This window comes from Enhydra lutris, unplaced genomic scaffold (genome assembly GCF_002288905.1).
Source record: "Enhydra lutris kenyoni isolate GAN:26980312 unplaced genomic scaffold, ASM228890v2 scaffoldscaffold34, whole genome shotgun sequence".
In the NCBI taxonomy this organism is placed as follows: Eukaryota; Metazoa; Chordata; class Mammalia; order Carnivora; family Mustelidae; genus Enhydra; species Enhydra lutris.
The window spans coordinates 15,656,824-15,679,721 of NW_019154118.1; the positions used below are offsets into that span (position 1 = coordinate 15,656,824).

Genomic DNA, 22,898 nt, shown 5'->3' on the forward strand with positions numbered 1-22,898 from the left:
GATCTCTCTGTTGAATAAATAAATAAAATCTTAAAAAAAAAAAAAAACTCATTTCTAGTCTTTTTTTCTCCCCGTACGATTCTCCAGAATTTTTTTTTTTTTTTTTTTTTTTTTTAAATCACAGCCTAGTCTGAGCCTTCTGTACCTCTAACCCTGCTCTGGCACTCCCGAAAGCGAAAACGCCAGCCCTGCCACCGAGAACAGTGTAATTAAAGAAACAGCATTATTCTTTTTTAAAAATAAAAGTTCTGGAGCAAACAAAGTAAAATGAGACGATTCAACAGAATTGAGTAGTGGGTACACAGGTGTTTCCCCTATTTTCTGTAGGATACAAAGATTTTGTTTTAGAACCATCTATGAAGAAATGAAACAGACATGTAACATTCACTCAGCCAAGTTTATTAAATTTATTGTGTGCTCAGCACTGTCCTAGGCAGTAACATGAAAAAAACTATAAAACAAGTTATCAACAAGGGAAAAATATACTCTGCACTATAATAATTTGCTATTTCCATGTTGCTTTCCAAAGAGTTCTTACATTGTTTTGGGGTACGTGGTTCCCTCCTCTTTTTCCATGTTGCCCTAAAAGCTTCTAGCTATGTCAAATAATGTGCCACTATCACCAGCCCCTGAAGAACCAATGGTGGGACAGGAAGAGTGGGGCTTCCCGCTGATGAGGCAGTTAGGGGCTGGTCAGTGGGGTCCCATGGTGGGGGTTTGTGAAGATAGGTTGAGGGCTCAGGGCACTCACAGTGAATCAGAGGAAGGCCAGACTTGGGGAAGCCACAGAGAAGGCCCTGGGGTGCTCCCTAACCCCCTACCTAGGGGATGTGCTTAAAGTGCCAACACCGTAGGAAAAAGATGCATAGCTACGTGCTGCTGGGGGTGCCACTGGACTTCCTGCCTCCCTCTTTTCCTCCTGACTTGTGCTAACACTGGGCCCTGGCACCGCAAGGCTTAGGTCAATGGAGAAGTCCAGTGCCCAGTGGAGAAATACAGAAGGTCCAAAGTATAATGTACAATGCCCAAGAGGAGACGAAGACAAGAAAAGGGCAGAGAGGTATGCAGCAAAATTTGTGCTTGGCCCCTGCCCCCGGGCCAGGGGTTGGTTCCCGTGCAAAGAGCAGTTTGGTTCGATAAAGCTATCAGGGTCCTAAATTTTCCCTGAGGGAACAAAGCTGCACAGCATGGGGAGGAAACTGAAGACATGCAGGGCCCTCCCTGCCCCCACACCGGGAATGCCCCGTGCCTGCTGTACAAAGTGCTACGACTACTGGTGTGTGGCCCAAAGCAGGCCCAGGCCGGCAGGGCCAGACCACACTCAGAGGCCAGACAACCACACACACACCTGCACAAAGAGCTCCAGCTGCCGGGGTGCACGCGCCTGAAGGCCCCCCTACCTGAGGTAGAACAAGGGGCTGAGGTCCAGATGGAGGCTCTGCCAAGACACCTGTGCCCCTGAGGGTCAGATCCCAGTGACAAACGTCATGTGGATGACACAGAGGGTGCCTCAACCAGGAGGGCAAGCCAAAGCAGCAGGGGCATGACCTCTTCCCAGTGGCCATCGGGCCAGGCAGAGGTGGCCATTGTGGGGGGGTGCCCAGGAGCCAAGAAGGTACCCCCCATCTCGCCCCGCTCAGAGCCAGATCTCATCACTGCTCACACTGGACACTCGATAGATATAGCCAAGCATGGGGAGCCGGATGAAACCTGCAGGGGCAAAGATGCCCATGAGATGCAGTGAGACTCACCGCCTGGAAGCTGCCCATGGAGACTCAAGAGGCCTCCGGCAGGAGCATCAGGGCTGGGGGTGGGGGCGCGCCCATGTCCCAGTACCTCGGCTGGTGAGGAGGCCGCCAGGCTCCGGGTCCAGCAGCTCCGGCCGGCTGTTATTCGGGGCCATCTGCCGGTCGACTGGCTTCCCTGCTGGGTGACACAGGGTGGGTGCCCAGGATGAGGAGTGTGCCTGATAGGGCTTAACCCCTCAAGTACCAGGATCTCTCTTTGCCTCAGAAGCACCTCTGAAGGTAAAGTTGGGGCAGACTGAGGGTGTACCTCTGGAATCCGGAGTGAGGTCATTGAGCTGAAGGTTGGACGGGAGTGACATGTTCTCCCGTGGCAGCCGCACGTTGTTGAGTTTCAGGTTGTTGGAGTCACTACAGGGCAAACAGAGCCTGGGATGTGCCCTGGCTCCAGCAGGCCCAGATTCCTGCTTTGGGGCCCCTTCCAGAACTAGGGAGACCCGCGGTTTCCAGCTGTCCCCATGCTGTATCTCAGGTCGGCCCAGCCAGCCAGCCCCAGAAAGTTACCTAGAGATCAGGGATGGGCGCCGGGAGGGGCCTAGGGAGAAAGAAACCACACACTTTCTTAGGGAGCCCACCCACTCGGGGCTCTGCCCCTATGCCCTTTCAGCCCCAGGACCCTCAGGCAAGGGATCTCTCCTAGATCTGGGACAGACTGGGTCCCCAGTGCCCAGGCCTGCTCTGAGTTGCATCGGGTTTTCCCCATGGACATGCCCAGGAAGAGCCGTTCTGCCACTCGTCAGAGATAACCTGACTTGCCAAGCCCCACGTGCTGCCCTTGCTGCTTCTCCCTCTCCTTCTCCCTGCTCCTCGGCCACCCTCGCGCCCCACCCCACTGCTTTGGCCCTACCTTTGGTCTTCTTCTCTTTCCTGCAGACCAGGCAGGCCACCAAGGTGCTGAACCCCACGAGGGTGCCCAGCGCAAGCCCTCCAGCCACAACGATGCCTAGCAGTGGCACTTCCACTCGGGTGGCCAGAAGCCCTGCAAGGTGTTCTCTGGTTAGGTTCCAAGTGGGAAGGGGCCCCCACCTCGGAGATGCCACAGGTACCATTCTGTCCTTGCCCGAGGTGGTCAGCACAGGCCATTCACAAGACTCACCCAGAGGGCAACAGTCTTCTCATTTCTGTACTGTGATCCTGCCCCCACCCGAGGCTGTGTTGGGCCAGTTGCTGGCAATGCTCACCCGGGGCCGGAAGCGAGGCGCTGGTGACACCCACGTCATTGGTGGCCACCACAGAGAGGTTGTGGGCCAGGCTTCGGAGCTGCAGCTGCACAGTATGGTTGGTGAGCCAAGGGTAGTTCTGGGCGTCCAGCACCAGGAAGTCGGAGGCATTGACAGTCACCGGCCCATCCTGGTCGATCCAGGTCACATTGGCAGGTGGGTTGGCACGCACCAGAGCAAAAAGGACAACCAGGAGGCCTGGACCCTGAGCTTCCTGGTACTTGGCCCCGACCTGGGCAATCTCTGGTTTAACTGGTGCAAAGCAGAAGCCAATATACTTTCACCACAGCCCTCAGACTCCTTGCCCTTTCTTCCCAAACCCAGAAGGGAGCCAGGAGCTTGGATCTCTTCTCAAGGGGGCACTGGGAAACAGGATGGCTGGGTCTCCCTGAGAGGCAGCATTTCACAGTGATTAACAGTAAAATCACTAAAACTGAAATATCTGGATTTGAATCCTGGCTCTGCTTACTAGCTGTAGGACTGCAGACATAATACTTAACCAATCTGTGGCTCAGTTTTCTCACTTGTAAAATGGGGTTAACCATAATAACTACCTCACATGAATATCCTGAGGATAATGTGAGTTAATACTTGCAAAGTGCTTATTAAGGGGTCTATCAGACCACCTGCCTGGTGGCTGCTGGGGGTCTTTGGGCAGGGAACCTCTGTCCCTGCCCACCTCAGGGGCACTCACATTGCACATTGAGGATGACGGAGGCATTGGCTGACCGGCCACTGCCGGGGTCCTGCAAGGAGCAATTAAGCTCATGCTGGGCCCTCTGGGCAGTAACGGTGAAGGTGCTGGTGCCTCCGGAGAAGGCCTCCCCGCCCACGCTCAGCAGTCTCGAGGTGCTGGCCTCCTGCAGCTGTCCATCCAGGTACCAGGCCAATCGGGGGCTTCCAGGCCCCCCTGCCACCCGGCAGGTGAAGGCGTGCCGCTCGTTCTCCCGAAGTGCCAGCTCGGCCCGGGTCTGACCATCAATTTCTGGTGCCAATTCCCCCCAACCTGAAACACAGCAGGGGATTCTGGGGAGAGCTGGGGGAGGGGTGGAACTGGTCTGTGACCAGCATGACATCCTGTTACGGAGGGGCAGCTGCCCAAGAGCCGGAGCACCTAGGTTCGCTCACGAGGAACTGGCTGGGCCGTGGGTGGGTGGGCGAGGGCAACCCAGCTCTGGTGCTCTGGGGCCTGAAGTAGGTATCCAAACCCAAGATGAGGGGAGAGAGAGTGGCTTGCCCCCAGAAGGGCTTCGCCAAGGGGTGAACGGGGGTGTACCTGAGCTCAGAAGGGCTGGCAGGAGCAGCAGCGTGTGCGGGAGGGCAGCTGGGCCCGGGGGTAGTGCCATGGTCCCTCAGGCCTAGGCCCCAGGCTGCCGAGACAAGGGGGGTGGGCCTCGATGTGAGCCTGGTGACCGCAGGCAGGCTTGGGATTCCTCTAGGAATTTTCTCTCCAGAAACAAAAATAAACCGTACACCGACACACAGATGGAGACTGACCCTCAGTGGCGAAGCCAAGGACGCCCAGGCGAAGGCGGGAGCCCAGCCAGCACACACCGACCGGCGCAGAACCGGGCGCCGTCTCCCGGGGGCAAACAGGCTCCGGCCCGCAGGCGCAGAGACTGCGCGCCGCCGCGCAGCCCGCACCGGGCCCGACCCTCGCACGCACACACGCAGACTTGCGGGGCGGCGGCGCCCCCCCCACACAAAGGGACCGTTTTCCCGGCCCGTCCCTCCCTTGCTCCTTCCCCCTGCCATCCAGCAGCCCCACGCCCGCTTCCCACCCTCCCGGGACCAGGCGGGAGCGGGCCAGAGCAGCGGGGGTCCTGCCCGGGGCGAGTGGGGGGGAAGCGTGCGGCAGCCCCGCCCCCAGCGCGCCTCACCTTAAGCCCGCCCCGCGCTCAGCACGAGCGACTGCTCAGGTCTGCGGGGCGCTGCGGTCCGCGGCGGGACGGGGCAGTGCCAGGCGGAGCCAATCAACGCCCGAGTCCGTCTGGCCAGCCCCGCCCCCACAGGCACCGCTCCGCCCCCGCCCTCGCCCTGTGTCGGGTCCACGGCTGAACACCGAGTGCCCAGCGGCTGGGGGGCCGGCGGCTGGACGCAGACACTGGCGAGAGTCGGGGAGAGCAAGTAGCTTTATTGGTGCGGCTCAGCGGCCGTTGCAGGGCCCGCGCAGCTGCCTCATCACGTCGGCCAGCATGCGGTTGCACAGCGCGGCGTAGGGGTTGAGCAGCACCAGCTGGCGCCGCGCGAACGAGCTGCCCAGCCGCGCCGCCCGCTCGAAGTCTCTGCGGGCGTCGTCGTCCCGGCCCTGCAGCCGCGCCAGGAGCCCGCGCTGCACGAAGCCCTGGCGTGCGGCGCGGCCCCGGCCGCCGCTCAGCGTCACGGCGCCCTCCAGGTCCTCCAGGGCGCCTGCGGGACAGACGGGCGGGAGAGTCAGAACGGCGGCCCCGGGGCTCGGCCACCTCCAGCCCGCCGGCTCTTGCTCCTCAGTATCCTTGCTCCCGTCGCACCGATGCAGACTGCAAAAGGTGGCAAGACTTGCCCTGGGCTGCACAGTCTGTCTATAGTGGCAGAGCTGGCACTAAAGTCCCTACTACCTTTCAACACCCAATACACCAAAACACGACGGGTGCTGGGACGGTTCTGAGTGGTCACTGGTTCATGAATCTGGCCCATGGTCCCGCAGTAGCAGGCAGTGTATTCCACTCGTACGCTATTGAGCATCTACCCTGTGCCAGGTGGCTGACTCTGAATCTCAGAGTCTTAAAAAATGATAATGTGCTGATAATCATTTCTCACAAATACAATAAAATTCATTTCTTTTCCTTTTGAAGGCATTTCTCTCCTTTCATTCATTGTATGCTTTAAACCTGTTCTCCTTCTGACTGCCTTTCCTCATTCATCATCTCCACGATCTTCATTATATTGTATCCAAATTTAGTATTTGGTATTTCATTAAAGGAGCCAGAGTTGGCCCTGGACATGGACATTTTTATGTTTATCATTCTCATAAAATACTTGGATTTGGCATTAGAACTCTGAACTCGACCTCAGGCAGCCAGCTGGTGTGTGTGTAGCTTAGAGCCCAGCAGCAATTCTGGGCTCTGCCTGAGTTCACTCATGCTCTCCTGTTGGAATTGCTGTCAGGGCTCTGGAGGAACTCCAGCATCATCCTACAGAGACGCCCATCTCTGTCCTGTCTCTGTGTATTTTGAGCCCAGAAGCTAGCAGGGGCTGTGCTCCCCAGGCCACCCAGATGGTTAAGAAGCTCTCTGATGGCAGTGTTTCTGGGGTTCCCTCTGAGGAGCTGGTCTGGAGGAATCGAAAACTCTTTGCAGGAAGTATCAATCAATCTCTGTTCCTCTCTGGGGTTTTGTCTGCAGACTGTCCTTGGCTGCTCTTAGAGCCTAGCCTCACCCTGCCCTCACAGCCAGGGAACAAAGCTTGGAAAGGGGGGTCCTTGATTCCCCACTGTTCCCGGAGTGGAGTCCACTGCCCCTAGGCTGGCATTCCTTCACAGCATTGTCGCCAGCATAGCCTTATCTCATTGTCCCCATTCCAGAGTAACCCAAGAGTAGCAAGTTTGATCCAGTTGCTCCCCAGTTAGAATCCTTTAATGATTCCCCATGTTTTCAAGGCACAGTGCAACCTCTGCCTAACATTCCAGGTTCTTCACCATCAGGCCCCAATTCACTTCTGCAGGCTCTACTCTACCCTTCACCCCTCCCCGTTCCAGCCAGCCTGGAGATCTGAAGTTCCCTGTACCTTTTCACTGGTCTGACTCCATGACTCTTGGTCTCTCTACAGGCTATGCCTTCTCCCACTCTGTCCCCTCCATCCAGCTACCTCCTACTCATTCTTTCAAACTCACCCCTTGGGGTGCCTGCATGTTGCAGTCAGTTAAGTCTCTGCCTTTGGCTCAGGTCCTGATCTGGAGGTCAAGCCCCCCATCAGGCTCCCTGCTCTGCAAGAAGTCTGCTTCTCCGTCTCCCTCTGCCCCTCCCTGTGCTCTCTCTCACTCAAATAAAATAAAACCTTTTTAAAAAATGAAAAATATGGGGCGCCTGGGTGGCTCTGTGGGTTAAAGCCTCTGCCTTCGGCTCAGGTCATGATCTCGGGGTCCTGGGATCGAGCCCCACATCGGGCTCTCTGCTCAGTGGGGAGTCTGCTTCCCCCTCTCTCTCTGCCTACTTATGATCTCTGTCAAATAAATAAATAAAATCTTTAAAAAAAATGAAAAATATGGGGCGCCTGGGTGGCTAAGTCAGTCGTTAAGCATCTGCCTTCGGCTCAGGTCATGATCTCAGAGTCCTGGGATTGAGTCCGGCTCCCTGCTGGGTGGGAGGATTGCTTCTCCCTCTCCCACTCCCCCTGCTTGTGTTCCCTCCCTCGCTGTGTCTCTCTCTGTCAAATAAATAAATAAAATCTTTAAAAAATTAAAAATAAAATAAAACTCACCCCTCAGGGGTAGATACCATGCTGAACCCTCTCAACTTATTAGACACATAATCAGAGTTACGTGTCTGTCCCACGGCCCCGGATTGTGAGCTTCCTGAGAAGTGGTATCACAGGGCAGTCAGAGCACAGACTCGAGCCCTGACCTCTGGAGTTCAAATCCCAGCTCCGCTCCATTTTCTTTGTCTGTAAAATGGAGGTTACAACAGCACACACCTTCTGGGGTGGTAGTGAGAATCAACTGAGTTACTATAGCTCATGTGGAAAGTGCTGGATGCCTTGCACGTAGTGCTTGGTCTAAGCAGTCTGTCTTGTATCCTTGTTCTCAAGTGCCTTGTCCACTGCTTACAATAGTAAACTCTCATTAAATGTTTGTTAAATAGACAAATGGAATTCAATCTCTTCTGACTTTCACAATTGCCCCAAGAGATTAGCAGGGCCCATAAGGTGTCTCTTCTAAGTAAGAATATAGGTTCTGGAACAGTTTAGGGATTCCCCAGCCCCACAAGGACTTCTGCTCTGGTCTGTGGACTGCAGGGCCCCCCTGCAGAAGCCCTGGACCATCTCCCCTCACCTGCCACATCTCCTTGGAGGCGGCGGGCCTGGGCCCGGTTGTTGTAGGCAGAGGCCCTCTCTGGCAGCAGGCTGATGGCTTGGCCAAACCTCTCCAGGGCTGTGCTGAGGTCGCCAGCCTCCGCAGCCATCACCCCCTGCAGCTCCAGGGCCTTGGACTGCTCCAACTGTGCTCTTGGGAAAACTCCATCTGGGTGGGGGAGGGAGGCAGGAGGGACAGGTAGGCGGTGGAGAGCAAGAAGCCAAAACCCTCTGGGCTTTAGAAAGCTGAGGCCCGAGCTGGAGCCAACAGAGCTGGGATGTGAGTCCCAGCAGGAGTCGGACGCAGTGTCATAGGCAGAGGGAGCTGAGGTCACCAAAGCTGAGAGGTAGCACTAAGTTCCAAAGGAACCTGGGAAAGGGACTTTGGTCAGCTCCTTGCCAAGAGAATGAAGCCCAAACTCAGCCCATGGTTAAATGACTTACTCAAGATCACACAGCTCCTAAATGCACAGCTTGGATTTGAACCCAGGTCTCCCTGGCTCCTTAACCTGGCCCCATTTTGTTCTACTATACTGCCTCCAACAGGAAGACCACCAAGACATACTTGGGTCAGGAAAATCATTTCCGACATATCCCTCAGCTTTTCAGACTAAAGTTTCCTTAAGACCTAGGCTTCTCTCCTTTAGAAACAAAGGTCATTAAAAACTTCTGATGGGGGTTGGGGGAGGGCGCCTGGCTGGCTCAGTCGGCAGAGCATGTAACTCTTGATCTCAGGGTCATGAGTTCAAGCCCCATGTTGGGCATAGAGCTTACTTAAAACAAAAACAAAAAACCCCCAAAATTCCTGGTGGGGATATAAGGCCCCATGAGAGACTGAAGGAAGGGCCGGGGAGTGGATTCACTCTGTGGAGGGATTAGGTCCGGGCTGGGCTTGCTTAGGTTCTTCATACTTAGGTCAGAACCATTCAACCGAGCCACCCCTGCCCTTCCATTCTGTGTGGAGTGAAATGCCCTGTTAAGACAAAGATGTGAATTGAGCATCCCTCCACCCTCTCCCCAGCACAGCTGAGCTTGGATTATGGGGGGAGTTAAATGGCGAGGTTAAGTTCAGAGATATAAGGGCTAAAGGACAGACAAACCGCGACTTGCTTCTTTTGGCAGAGTAACTCTTGCCAAGCCTCCACCAGTGCACTACGGGTCAGCAGACCTCTCGCACTCCAGCCTCAATCACCGTCCAGGAGTCATGGAACAAGGGGGCCTTGTGGAACCACCATCCTCTGTCACCCCCGAGGCCAGCCAGTGTGGAGTGCTGTAGTCCAAGGTCTAACTCACCTTCATCTACTTCTTCCTCCACCTCCTCTCCCACGTCCAACCCAGTAAGGTCTCCAAATGGGGTGTCAGGGTTGAAGATGGCCTGCAACACTGCCTGGTCATTTGGAGTCCCCATGGTGCTCAACTCCCAAATCCCAGAAGGTGAATCAGGCTAGAGGAGGGAGGAAGAAGGGGTTGGGGCTGAGCCTGGTGGCCAGTTATCTGGAGGGCAGAGGTTCTGTTTGAGGTCCATCCCCTGTGAGGAGTGTCTTCCATTCCTTGGCTATAGTGCAAACCCAACCTCATTTGGCTCAGGGTTAGCCACCCTGGCTTGGCAGAATATTCAAGAATAGTCCTCAACTGCCTTCCCACCCCCACCCCAGTGTTAGATGGAACAGGGTAAATGAATCCAATTTCTGCCTCAAGGTGGAGTGAAGCAGAGAGGGTGGTGTTCAGGTTCTCCCTTTAACATATTCCTAGACGAAATCAGTCAGAGGCCTCTTGATGGCCCACATGATAATAAAAGGGGGAATATGTGGGAGGTGAAGCTGCTTGTCCTCCTGACCCCTTCCTCATATTCAGGATTAATTAGGTCTTGAACACAAACCAGTGATGAACAGGGGAAGAAGACCCGGTTGGGAGAGTCATTGTGGGGTGGGCCGGGGAGGCGAGGCAGAGTGGTTTAATGATTACACCTTCAAAGAGAGGGCGGTGGCTAGTGCTGGGCAATCAGGCCACAGGCCACTGGCGGCTGCTCCCCCCGCCCTACCCCTTTCTCCACCCTACCCAAAGCCAAAAGAAAGCTTGATGGTGTGCAGCAATAAACTTGACATGTTTATTAATTAAACTATCACTTAAATAAAAAAAAGTGCATAGAAAATAAACATGTTTAAAAACTCCTTTTTTTTTTTTTACAACTATGTACACTTTTTACTTTTACATTCAGTCTTTCGTAGAGAGCTTTCAGCATTATTATTTTTTGAACTATTAAAGTATTTTCCTTCATCCCTGTCACAGGGAGTTAACACTGATGGACTTTAGACACATTTTTTCCTTTTTTTTTTTTCTCTTTTTCTCTAACCAGAAGCTTGGAAGAACACAAGGAAAAAAACCAAAAGATCTGTTATACATGATAAAGTTGTCAAGAAATGTCTTATTTCTAGAAAAGAAGCTTGTCATCTGTTGAGCTTTTGAAACAATTATTCAACTACCTGTATTTACTAAAGAGACTGTTAAAAGTTCAATAAAAGAAACACCACAAGTCTATTTTCTTGGTTGAAAGACAGAACTAGAGTACCTCAGAACAAGATACCAGGAAAGCACAGAACACAATTTTCCCCTAAATGCAGGTGGTAACCCCAACATTCATAACCAAAAATAGAGAAACAAGGAGTACAGGTACTGACTGGCAACATTCATGGGCAGAAAAAATCCGGGTGACACCACTTCCGCGTTCCTCTCTGACCCTGGGAACAGACCGTGTTACCGTCCCTTGCGGTTTGGGTCCCCCCACAACTTCGGAGGATCCGAGGAGCGCCAGACTGATGTTTTCCTGCCACGACTAGCAACTGTAACACAATCCTTATCTATAGTGTTAAGAGAATTAAAAGCCATGGACTGAACTAGGCTTTGTTACATGGTGCATTACTATATTAGTTCCTATATATATCATATTTATATTTATTTGAAAACCAAAACAAAAAAGTTGCAAGTTTTCAGAGTGTGAGACTTGACTGGTATTCATGATTCGGCACAAAACCATCTGCTCAATAACCTTGTATTGCTTTAAAATGAAGGAAATGAAACATAAAATTACACCCAGCCCTTTGCAATGACCCGCTTTTCCTTTAAAAAGAAGAAAAAAACAACAAAAAAAGAAACACCCAAACTTGATTTCTAGTTAAAAAAAAAAAAAAAAAAAAATCCCAAATCAAACTTAAGAGTTAACATCTGATAAGGTTTTGACCTTTAGTATTTTCAGATATTTGATTGAACGTCAGTCCTTTAGAAAGATACATTCATTAAAAGATATTTTTTTGTTTTGTTTTGTTTTTTTTTTTTTTGGCTTTTTTTTTGTTTTTTGTTTTTTTTTTCCTTAATGTTGTTGTTGTATATTTTAAATCAAGGGAGCTGCATGGTGCTCACTGCATTGGCCGGGGGGCTGACAGAGGCAAGCGTGGGGGCGGACTGTATCCCGGCAAAGGAGTCTGGTTGAAAACTTCTAGAGTATAGCTGCCAGGGCTTCCCCCTTAATTCTGGTGATTGGTCTAAAAACCGGAGGGGCTGTGCTGAAGGTGGTGGACGGTAACAGAGGGAGCCAAGGGACCAAGTTCCGGCCGTAGGGTCAGCGCCATGCAGCTGTTCTGGCTACACAGTTGTCACTGGCCACCAGGAAATGCGGCCACAACAGGTTCTAGCAGCAAAGCTCTCCAGGAGCTGGCTCGCTCACGGAGAACTGACCAGGCTTGCAGCTGGGACTCCTTAGGGATTCGGGATGCCCCTTGGGGGATTCCTGGGAATGACCCACCACAGTTCCTCGGTCTGCACTTATGTGCGGAGATTCCCTTGGTCACTTTCAAAACAAACTCAGGTGTTTTGGAGACAGATATGCCAGTTTGTTTTTGTTTTTTTGCCTTCTTTCCCTCTGGTAGGGAAACCTTAGCTTATTTCCCAAGTTGCTGGCAGGTATGCTGAATTTTGGCAATGGACTCAAGGCTGAGCTAGAAGAGGAATTACTCATTTCTATGGTTGACAGGGAGTGAAAAGGCAAGGCAAACCACCTGCAGCTGAAAAGAGAGGGAGAGATGTGGGTCCCTCCCCTGGCCTCAGGGTTCGGGATTGGTAGAAAGAGAATGAGGAGGGGGCTCACAGTACAGCATGGCCTAGCAGGGCAGTAACTAGGTCTATTTAGCTGAGTTTCCCCCACCCCGACTGGCCTTTGGGTCTTTCTCAAGGTGAATTCATGACCCATCAGTGCATTAATCATTTCAGTAACAAATGCAGCTTAAGGTTTTTTTCTTAAAAAAAAAAAAAAAAAAAAAAAAGGAACAAAAGGATTTACAAAAAAACTCACACAGTGCAATAATAAAGGAAACCAGACACTAGTGGAACCCCTAGGGCCACTGTATCTTGTTCACGGGCAAAGGAGGAAGGGAGTCGAGGTCTGGGTAGAGTGTTTTTCCCCAGGCCCCTGCTGGCACTTCTCCATGATGACAAGGAAGTCTCTGCCATCCTGGCCACAGTGCTGGGCTCCCTGCATGACAGCAAAAACAGTGACAATGTTCCAGCAAAGCCACCAGACACAGTTCTTAAGGTCACGGAAGAACAGGAAGCCCAGGGTGGAAGGCACAGCAGAGCCATGAGTCCTGGGGCAGAGAGCGCAGGGCTGAGTAGTATTGCTTTGCTAGACTTCCATAGGAATGGGCTTCTTGTGGGAGAAAAGGGCGCCCTGCCCTCTATTGGACCGCACTGCTCTGAAACCCAGTGGCCGACAGAGGCAGAGAAGAATCTGCGTTATCGTGAGTGGTCAGACTGTGCTTCAGTTTCAACGGGCTGCCCCACGAGAGGGCACGGGGGGGATCCGTGGGTTCTTTGCAGATATGAGGACTTGGTGGGCAGAGGGCAAGGGGACGAGGTGACCGATGAGGCAGATGGTGAGGAAAATGTCAGGGTGCCATTCAACTTGGTTGCTATCTCGGAAGTAGGGCAAGATGAGGGAAATGGAGTATACAGCTCTCGCCGCTCCGAGCTAGTCCCAGAAGGGAGGGAAAGAGGGCAGGGATGGAGAGGGGACACTGCTGTGCCAGGATACGACCACAGCCTTCTGAGGAGCTTCAACACGGGAAGGAGGGGAGTGGCCCAGCGGAGTAGGGTGACCTTCCTTGTCCATTTATTGTCAAAGAGCAAACCCAGGACACGTTTATGTCAACAGGGCACAAACAAGGTACACATTAAACAACAAAAGTACACCTTCCAGGGGGAAGTTGGGCAGGAAAAACCAGACTTTGTGTGTACAGCTGAATATTTTTCTCTAACTTCATCCTATGAAAATAAAAAATTATTAAAAACCGATCTTCTTTTTAAATTAGGATAATACCGCGGTTTAAAAAATAGCCTTGTCGTAAGTGCTTCTCCCTATGAAGTGCTTCTCATAGAAAAATATACAAAATATATTTACATTTATAAAACCTTAAATAGTAAACTGTAAACAGAACAGAGTAAAATCCAATGACTTAATTTAACAGGTTCAGGACACCATCTTGGGGAAAGGAAGAGAAGAAACATTTGATGCTGTTTTGACCACATCCTAAGGAGTAATCAGGGCAGTAGTGTCATTTAATTTACTTAACCTATGGATTTTGCGCAGGTGGCAGAGGTCCCTCGATACAAGGTGGTCTAGTCCCCAAGTTTTGGGCCTTGAAATCTGATTAGTGTTCTGCCGTCAACTGGACACCGACCATTTAAAAATGAAGTCTTCTTATGTCTTAACAAGGGGAAAATAAAGTTACCATGTCCTGGGATTGGGACCCAGGGGTCATCCTGGTTGTGATACTCTGGTCGTTGCATGATTCAGATCCTATTTAAATAATCTTTCTCCTCCTCTAAAAAAATCATGCTACATATATTTCTTTAAAACTCTCCGTGGAGCTTTAATAAAAACTCCGTATTCTGTCTGGTTATGGCCAATGGCTCCTGTCCACTTCCCCCCTGGGCGTGCTTACAGGCTCAGGGGTTGTTCCGCAGGCATAGACGATGCCCGACAGGGAGTGTCCTTGAGCAGGCAGTCACTCCCCTCTACCACCCAGAAAGAACGGGAAAGCAGTGGGATGAAACGGGGGAACGAAGAAAGTGGAGGGGGGCGGGGGAGGAATGAGAGGGACACCGCTCCTATTGTCAAGAAAGGTAATTGGCTGAGATAAGGCTCATAGGGGCAACACTCCCACTTAAAGCCCACAGGCTCCATGTTTGGTGATTCATTGGCACAACCCCAAGACAGCCTTTTGACACCAAAGGTGCTAAGAATCCTGTCTCCCAACCAGAAGTGAACTCTCAAGTGGGAGGATAGTAGGGAGAACCACCAGACCTTCTCTGTTCAACAGACGGCTACAGCTTGGGCCCGGCTGGCAAACTATCAGGTGTCCAACCAACTCTGAATCAACGGCCCCGGCTGACCCCTCGCCTATAGTGCTTGGGGAAGGCCCAAGGCGCGGATGGCAACTTCTCTCGGACGAGACACTCAGGCCCCGTCTCCCCGCATGACTAAACCTCTCTAGGCTCCTTCCAGGCAAGTCTGCTTGCGACCCCATTTACCACTCTGTAACAGCACACAATCAGAGGGGCCCCGGTACAAAGCCGGTCGCGGATCTTGTCTTCGAGACCCCATCTCTCTCTCCAGGACTAGGATCACATGTGTAATGCGAATACGGGACGTAAGAGAGCGCAGCCGTCACGGAGCCCCCTCAACGGCGCCCGCTCCATCCTGGATCTCCTAGCTGTGGGCACAGGCCCTCGGTGCGGCTCTGGGCGCCCCGTCCCAGCGCTCCGACCCGGGGGAGGGAAGCGGCTCTAGTTGAGGAACTTCCGGCACTTCTTGGCGCCGCAGTTGCAGGGCAGCTTGTTGCTGGCGTCCTCGATGGGGAACTTGTAGTCGTAGGTGAGCTCCTCCCCCCGGTAGATCTTGCGCATGGCGAAGATGACGATGTGCTTCTGCCCGTCGATGTTGATGACCCGCGAGTAGCAGTTGGGCTCGCAGGAGTGGTTGATGAAGCGTGCGGCGTTTCCGTGCATCGTGGCGTCCACCACCTCGGAGTCATCGATGCGGAACATGTAGCAGCCGATGCCCTGCGCGGGGGGAGAGGGAGACCTCGTCACTCGGCACAGCTCAGGCCGGACGACAGCTCCCAGCCTTTCTCTGAGGGGGCCTACAGCTGCTGACGAAAACAGTTTCTTCCAGTAAAACGTCCAGACTTCTCTCAGCTTCCAAGATGCTTCCCTAGGAAATTCCTACATTACAGCGACTAGAGGTTTCTTAATGTCTCCACAGGAAAGAGAAACCTAAGACATTGTGTCATTAGGTGCTTCTGATCCTGGGATGCGCTCAGACAAATCTTTCAAAGAGCAGTATCCTTATATACTAATCCTTAGGGTGGATTCTGAGCTGCTCGTGGGCCCACCAATTTTAAAGATGTCGAAATATTATAAAAAATTTTTAAAAAAGGGAAAGGGAAAAAAAGTATGCTTGAATTCATAAAATATACTATTTCTTTTGGGATGTGGGGATCATACTTTTAGTTCATGGCCCCTCTGTACAAATACTGTCAGAACCAGGAAAATGAAAGTGAGACTCACCTTGCTGTCATAATACTTCTCTCGCTTGTCAGTCTGGATGGAGCGGATGACGTTGCCAGCATACTCAATCACCATCTCACCTGCATCGATGTTTCTCTTACAAAAAAGACCCCGGCCGTGGATGGGAGACCTAGAACATAAAGATGGAAAAGAGATCAGCCATCGATTTTGCAAATCAGGTTAAACTGTGTGAATACATGAATAAATGAATAAAACCTTCTGCCCTATCAGTTCCCCAGGAAGGACAGACTCTTGGAAAGCAAAGGAAAAAAAAAAAACAAAAAACCTGGACCCGCTTGATTTGAGTATATTACTTATTCTAACAAATGGCCAAGAATGAAAGATTTCTCCAATCGGGAGCCCACCAGAAGTAGCAACATTTTAATGTTTACTATGTTAAATTCCTTCTTCAATGCAAGGAGGGGCAGGATCCCAGGACATCAGGTTCCATTAATAGCAGCTAGAAAAACCTCACTTACTGAATGAAGGAGGTCACTCCATGATTTGGTCCACTTTAATTTTGGAAAACGATTAGATTTCCGTAATTCTTTCTGAAATGTTAGCCATACCTGTAGACACCAACTGCCTCCTTGGAAGTCTTTTTTAAGTGCCGGAAACGCATGGGCATTGGCAGGTCCATACTAGTTGCCCTCCTAAAGAGACAAGGTGTATTACTCATGAATTCTCTTCAGGAAATAATCAATTTTGAGTCGTAGATCAAAGGTTTCTAGAGAATATGACCATAGTATTCCCTTTGTTCGATGCCAAGTATAATAACAAGTATCTTGTAAAATGAGGCCTATAATAGACAGACACGGTCCTTTCTGACCATGGTAACTACGGTGGTAGGGATACGTCCAAAGCTGACAGAGTTTAGTTTAGTTAAAGAAAATAAAATCTGCATGTTATAGTTATCTGAATTTCTCCTCTCCTCTGCCAGCCAGCTATTGCTACTTTAATACAAACCACAGTTCAGTGTTCTTAAATGTGACCGGGAAATTGTGATCCAAGTGAAACCGCACGGGGGCCTGAACAGCCAGAGCAGAGGGAAGCAAAGAGGGTTCCTAACGACCCCCTCCACTCAAGACTTACCGAGCTGACTTCAGCTGTACCTCCTCCTCTTCCTCATCATTGGGGTTGTATTCAGGAGGCTGCCGGTGTTTGGAAGCCAAGAAGTTAAACATGTCAAATGCTGACTTCCTGGAGCCAAAAGATTGAAGCACGCTTTAATAGAAAGGCTTTGAACAGAAGCAGCGAAGGACAGCTTTGACCCTGGAAATCTCAAAGGTGACGTGGGGAAAATGATTGCGTCATCAGATAATAAAATCGGGACCCAAAGCTGCTTAGGAAAGAGAACGGAACTTGCCTCAGGTGAACTTCAGCCCTGGCTGAGCCATGAGGGTTCAGCGGGGGTTCATTGGCCTCCTCTGGTTTGTGGAAACGGAATTTGTAATTCCTACAGTGCTTGGCACCAGAGAGCTGCTCAATCAGGAACACGACCGCATCGTGAAGAATCCCCAGCATCCTCAAACCATTAACACCTGTGGGACAGAAGGCACCAGGGTAGCCATCGTGCAACCAACAGGAAACTGCGTGGTACAAAGAAACGCCTGGGCGAGAGAAGAACTCTGCCAGAGGCTGCTCACGGGGAACCGCATTACGGTGTGGCCAAGAATCAGCGGCAGTGAACCATTAAGACGACGTGGACACAGGGCTATCAATACGGAAAATGTTCATGGTAGACTAAAAAACAGCCACATCACCGAACTATTTTCTATGTTCTGTATGTACACAGACAGGCTATACGTATTATTTAATTTCATGGTCACAATGCCCACGTGAGTCAAGAATTACCAGCTTTGTTTTCAGGTCAGTCAACTGAGGCTCAGAGAATTTAAATACCACACCCAAGGTCGCACAGCTGGTGTGACAAGGTTTGAACCTTGGGCTCTGGAGCTCCAGTCATGATCCCATTTTCATTTATAGGTTAATGGGGTATCTGGGCTCTGTAACTTCATACTCACATAGGTACCTCACTAAAATTGAAAAGAATGGTTAGTAAAAACCCCCAGCAAAGAACTCTCTTTTGTGCTGTTACAGTGAATGTGTGGAATAATTCACTCGATAGATGCTGTGTTTTACTCAGTCTCATGCCATTAACGAGCATTTCCGATTCTTTTTTATTTTCTTTTTATTTATTATTTTTTAAAAGATTTTATTTATTTATTTATTTGTCAGAGACAGAGAGTGAGACAGAGTGAGAGAGGCAGACAGAGTGGCAGGCAGAGTGATAGGCAGAGGTAGAGGGAGAAGCAGGCTCCTTGCTGAGCAAGGAGCCCGATGTGGGACTTGATCCCAGGAGACTGGGATCATGACCTGAGCTGAAGGCAGCCGCTTAACCCACTGAGCCACCCAGGCGCCCCTCTTTTTTATTTTCGAAAAATACATTTATGTAAGTTGCTGGCAGAGATGATGAAAAGCTTTCTGAAATGACTGGCTTCTTTCATTAAAGGGATGGGGCATCCCAACAACCGCCAGCCCACTTTGACACTAGAAATAGCAATGTTTGGGGTGCCTGGCTGGCTCAGTGGGTATGGCAAGACTTTATTTATTTGAGAGAGAGCACACGAGCAAGGGGGAAGGGAAGAAGGAGAAGCAGACTCTGCTGAGTGGGGAGCCTGATGCAGGGCTCGATCTCAGGACCCTGGGACCATGACCTGAGCCGAAGGCAGAGGCTTTAACCCACTGAGCCACCCAGGTGCCCCTGAAGGCAGACATTTAACTGACTGAGCCACCTAGGCACCCATCAGGTTCATTTTTTAAAAATTTTTTTGATTTGACTATAGGGTGACACAACAGGTTTATTATTTAATTAATCCTCACCACAAATTCTGGAGGTCACATTTATATATTTCTTTTTATTTTTATTTATTTAAAAAATTTTTTTTACTTATTTATTTAACAAACAGACACAGCGAGAGAGGGAAAGCAAGCAGGAGGAGTGGGAGAGGGTGAAGCAGGCTTCCCACCAAGCAGGGAGCTCAATGCAAGGCTCGATCCCTGGACCCTGGGATCATGACCTGAGCGTGAGGCAGACGCTTGATGACTGAGCCACCCAGGTGCCCCTATATATTTCTTTTTAGATAAGGAGACTGAGACTCAGAGAAGTCAATTAACTTGCAGTCAATGTAATATTGATCACAAAGGGCAGAAATGTAGCTTGTACTGTTTTTTCTAACTCCAGAGCTCATAGTTGCTTACCACTATTCCATGGGGCAGTAAAGGACATGGATAAATCAAAGAAATTTCTGTCCTGTTGGCAAAAACAAAGGGCTGGCTCCTCAGGGTGAGGCTGAGAACACGGAGTTCAGGACACTGGCTTACTCTAGCCGCTGGACTTTACACAAATTATCAGTAATCAGTTCAAAGTGACGACTGGGAAAGGCCATGTACGACTATCCTTTCTCAGGGCGCCTGGGTGGCTCAGTCGGTTAAGCATCTGCCTTTGGCTCAGGTTATGATCCCAGGGTCCTGGGATCGAGCCCTGCATCGGGATCTACGCTCAGTAGGGAGTCTGCTTCTCCTCCTGCTTTCATTCTCTGTCAAATAAATAAAATATAAAAAAACAAAACAAAACCCAAAAACAAAAAAAAAAAAAACAGATTATACTTTCTTGTCCCCTAAATATCTCCCTCACCAATCTTAAAAAAAAAACAAAAAACAAACAAAAAACTATCCAAAGTTAAAAGGCAGTCCTTTTGATCTCTCTGATTAATATCCAGAATATATATAGAGAACTTCTGAAACTCACCCATAACAACAACAACAAAGCCTGATTAAGAAATAGGAAAAGTGGGCGCCTGGGTGGCTCAGTGGGTTAAAGCCGCTGCCTTCAGCTCGGGTCATGATCCCAGGGTTCTGGGATCGAGTCCCGCGTCGGGCTCGCTGCTCAGCGGGGAGCCTGCTTCCCTTCCTCTCTCTCTGCCTGCCTCTCTGCCTACTTGTGATCTCTCTCTGTCAAATAAATGAATAAAATCTTTAAAAATAAATAAATAAAGAAATAAAGAAATAGGAAAAGACCCTGAACAGGTATTTTTCCAAAAATGATCTATGAATGATGAGTAAGCACGTGGAAAGATGCTCAACATCATAAATCATTAGGGAAATGTAAATTAAAACTATAATCTCACACCCATTTGGAGAGTTTCTATCAAAAAGGCAGGGGATGTGGAGAAATTAGAACCCTTAGCACTGCTGGCAGGGATGTGACATGGTGCAACCACCGTGGAAAACGGTATGGCAGTTCTCAAAAAATCTAAAAATGGAATTACTATTTACCAAAAAAAAAAAAAAAAAAAAAAAAAAAAGGAATTATTGCATGATCCAGCAATTCTACTTCTGGGTATCTGCCCCCCGCAGAAATGGAAAGCAGGGTCTTGAGATATCCACACTCACATTCACATGGGAGAATTATTCACGATAGCTAAAATGTGGAAGCAACCCTAGTACCCACTGCTGGATCAATCAATAAGCAAACTGTGACCTATAATACAATGGGACATTATTCAGCCTTAAAAAGGAAGGAAATTTTGTAAAATGCTACAACACAAATGAACCTGGAGGAAATTATGCTAAGTGAGATAAGCCAGTCCACTTACATGAGGTACTGAAAGTAATCAAAATCATAGAGACAGAAAGAATAAAGGTGGTTGCCAGGGGCTGGAGAAAATGGGGAATAGCGAGTTTCAGTTTTACAAGAGAAAAAAAGAGTTATGGGATGGATGGATGGTTGGTTGCTCAACAATGTGAATGTATTTAACACCACTGAACTGTACAGTTAAAAATGGTTAGGATGGGGCGCCTGGGTGGCTCAGTGGGTTAAAGCCTCTGCCTTCAGCTCGGGTCATGATCCCAGGGTACTGGGATCGAGCCCCGCATTGGGCTCTCTGCTCAGCGGGGAGCCTGCTTCCCTCTCTCTCTGTCTGCCTCTGCCTACTTGTGATCTCTGTCAAATAAATAAATAAAATCTTTAAAAAAAAATTAATCTGTTTAGGAAAAAAAAATAAAAATAAAGTCCCAATGCAATATTACAGCAGATAGGAAACCTGAAAGCATTACGCTAAAGAATCCAGGCACAAAAAGCCCTACGTTGTGTGATTCCGTATAAATCCCTAGAGACACAAAGTAGTTTAATGGTGGCCAGGCACTGGGGCTGAGGCACGAATGCTAATGAGTGGGGTTTCTTGCAGGGATGATGAAAATGTTCTGGATTATACAGTAGTGATGGCTGTACAACTCTGTCAATAGACTAAAAACCACTGAATTGCATGTTTGAAATGGGTTAACTGTGTAAGAATTATAACTCAATAAAGTTGTGAAAAACTATTTCTAAAAAAGGTTGATGCTTTTGTAGAATTAACTCTACAGCTTTAGATCAACAAGCTACCAGACTACTCTGAGACAGGGGTAAAATGACCTCTGTGGCCGTTACCTGCAAATGAGAGCTGCTTTAGGCGGGCATTTGACCGAGCTTCCTGGACTTTATCTGTCAGGGACTTCCAGGCATCTGTGAGAAAAGAAAATAGTCCATCAAATATCTCTAACACCAGTGACAAGCAAAAGCACTGAGCTCAGAATCGCTACAGGGTGAAAACACCCTGCTAAAATGGCTTTGAGTTGTTTTCTTAGTTTCAATGAGTTCATGCATAAGAAAGCAGCTGAGAAGGTGCCTTATCCAACAGTTAGACAGGAGGGTCCCACCTTCTGAAAATGAGCCCTGGATCCCCAGAGTATTCACATCTCTCGATGGAAGTCTGGGTCCCAAACCTGAATGTTGGGTATCACTTCTATTCCCCATGCCCCTGAACAAGACAACACTAATGTGAACGACTTAACCCAGACTGTGGGGAGACCTAACCTTTGTTCCATAAAACTAAGGGGGTGTGACTAGAAAACCTCCACTTCCAGCTCCAACTTAAGACTCTAGGATCTCTACTGTCTGGTGGGCTCGTGACGACCACTTCACACTCACTGTTGGTATTTGCAACTCATACACTCAACATAGTCTTTTCTTCCCTTACATATCTTTTTTTTTTAAGTGAACCAGGCCTGAATCTGCAGTCACTGTGGACTCCTCTCTCCACTCTCCATATCCACACAGTCCTGAAGAGTATTCGTTCTTCCCTTTTCCTGCTGGGAATGGGCTTTATTACCAACCTCTCTACTGTAGCTATGCTCTCATTAGTGACCTCTTGTCACCTCATGTCTCCAATTCAGTCCACCTTAAAAGGAGCTACCACATTAAGGTTCTTGAAATTTTGCCTTTATTCCACTTCCCCAGATTTTCAAAGGCCTCATGGTTCGGCACTGAAGGCCCTTTCAAAGCCAGTGCCCGATCCACCTTCGCAATTTTCTCTCTCACTACTACCTGACTAGGATCTCGATGTCCTCTCCCACCTGAGGACACTCTAAACCCACCACATGCAATTCTGTCTAACTTTGCTGATGTCCCTTTTTAGAAAGTCTTTCTCATTCCTCTTTTCCTAGCACAAATTCTATCAACTCCTTTAATAGAATCATCTATTCTACCATTCTTTCTGGGTTTGATAACCCTAACTGACCCCCAGGAATCTTTCCTTCAAATTCAACAGCTAATGAACACCTGAATGCTTGGGATACAAAGAGGAACAAGAAAATAAAATGCCAACCTTACTAGGAAGTTCTCTATTGAGTAAGACGTAAGAGTAAACAGACATTTATAAAAACAAATTTTAAGCTCTAAGAAAAGCATTTAAGATTCTAAAGCAAACAGAAAGGAGGGAATGGGAGTGCCTATCTGCCTCAGAAGGTCAGGGAAGACTTTCCAAGCTGAACCCTGAGGGACAAGGTAGAGTTCACCAGATAAGGGAGGGTAAAAGAACATTCTGGGCAGAGGGAAGAAACAGGTGAAGGCACAGGAGTGAGAGAGAATGGCATTTGAGGTCCACAAAGAAGTGGCAGAAAATAAGGCCAGAGAGAGAAGACACCCCACGTGCTCTGCTAAGTTATGGACTATTTCTCCAGGAACTCCAACTTCTTGAGGACAAGTTAGATTATATGTCTAACTGGATGTGTAATGCCATCGAGTATCTTCTGTAACACCAAGCGCACAACCGCCCACATCAACGGTACTAATGTAAATAAGTGTGGCTCTGGCTGAGACAGA

At 49.5% G+C, this 22,898-nt stretch overlaps 3 protein-coding genes across 13 annotated transcripts in view; all 3 read right to left on the reverse strand.

The window, feature by feature from the left end:
* Positions 1–383: 383 nt before the first annotated feature.
* On the reverse strand, positions 384–4,721 carry LOC111153744 (transmembrane protein 25). 5 transcript variants are annotated; one of them, XM_022512947.1, is made up of 9 exons: positions 4,523–4,721; positions 4,302–4,395; positions 3,720–4,031; positions 2,987–3,277; positions 2,653–2,784; positions 2,310–2,340; positions 2,056–2,156; positions 1,837–1,926; positions 384–1,710 (listed from the first exon to the last, which is right to left on the reverse strand). In XM_022512947.1, the coding sequence occupies exons 2-9, from the start codon at positions 4,369–4,371 to the stop codon at positions 1,637–1,639; spliced, it is 1,101 nt and encodes a 366-aa protein (XP_022368655.1). In that variant the 5' UTR covers positions 4,372–4,395; positions 4,523–4,721; the 3' UTR covers positions 384–1,636. The 5 variants fall into 5 exon arrangements, with proteins under 5 accessions (XP_022368655.1, XP_022368656.1, XP_022368658.1 ...); XM_022512949.1 differs by having other exon boundaries at positions 394–709; positions 1,490–1,509; positions 1,843–1,923; positions 4,302–4,721; XM_022512948.1 differs by having other exon boundaries at positions 1,837–1,923; positions 4,302–4,721.
* Positions 4,722–5,149: 428 nt separating this feature from the next.
* LOC111153964 (tetratricopeptide repeat domain 36) lies at positions 5,150–9,589 on the reverse strand. Its single transcript, XM_022513320.1, has 3 exons — positions 9,368–9,589; positions 8,055–8,243; positions 5,150–5,434 (listed from the first exon to the last, which is right to left on the reverse strand). Exons 1-3 carry the CDS (start codon positions 9,480–9,482, stop codon positions 5,172–5,174), a joined length of 567 nt encoding a protein of 188 aa, XP_022369028.1. The 5' UTR covers positions 9,483–9,589; the 3' UTR covers positions 5,150–5,171.
* Positions 9,590–11,422: 1,833 nt separating this feature from the next.
* LOC111153928 (lysine methyltransferase 2A) overlaps positions 11,423–22,898 on the reverse strand; it is a 76,011-nt gene continuing 64,535 nt past the window's right edge. For 5 of the 7 annotated variants that reach the window (XM_022513245.1, XM_022513247.1, XM_022513246.1 and 2 more), the window contains 6 exons: positions 21,186–21,260; positions 17,061–17,235; positions 16,787–16,894; positions 16,264–16,347; positions 15,695–15,824; positions 11,423–15,187 (listed from right to left, as the gene is read on the reverse strand). In XM_022513245.1, the coding sequence (XP_022368953.1) occupies positions 14,912–15,187; positions 15,695–15,824; positions 16,264–16,347; positions 16,787–16,894; positions 17,061–17,235; positions 21,186–21,260 (848 nt within the window). In that variant the 3' untranslated portion in view covers positions 11,423–14,911. Of the gene's footprint in view, positions 15,188–15,694; positions 15,825–16,263; positions 16,348–16,786; positions 16,895–17,056; positions 17,236–21,185; positions 21,261–22,898 lie in introns of all 7 variants that reach the window. The other 2 variants (XM_022513249.1, XM_022513248.1) reach the window with 1 other exon arrangement.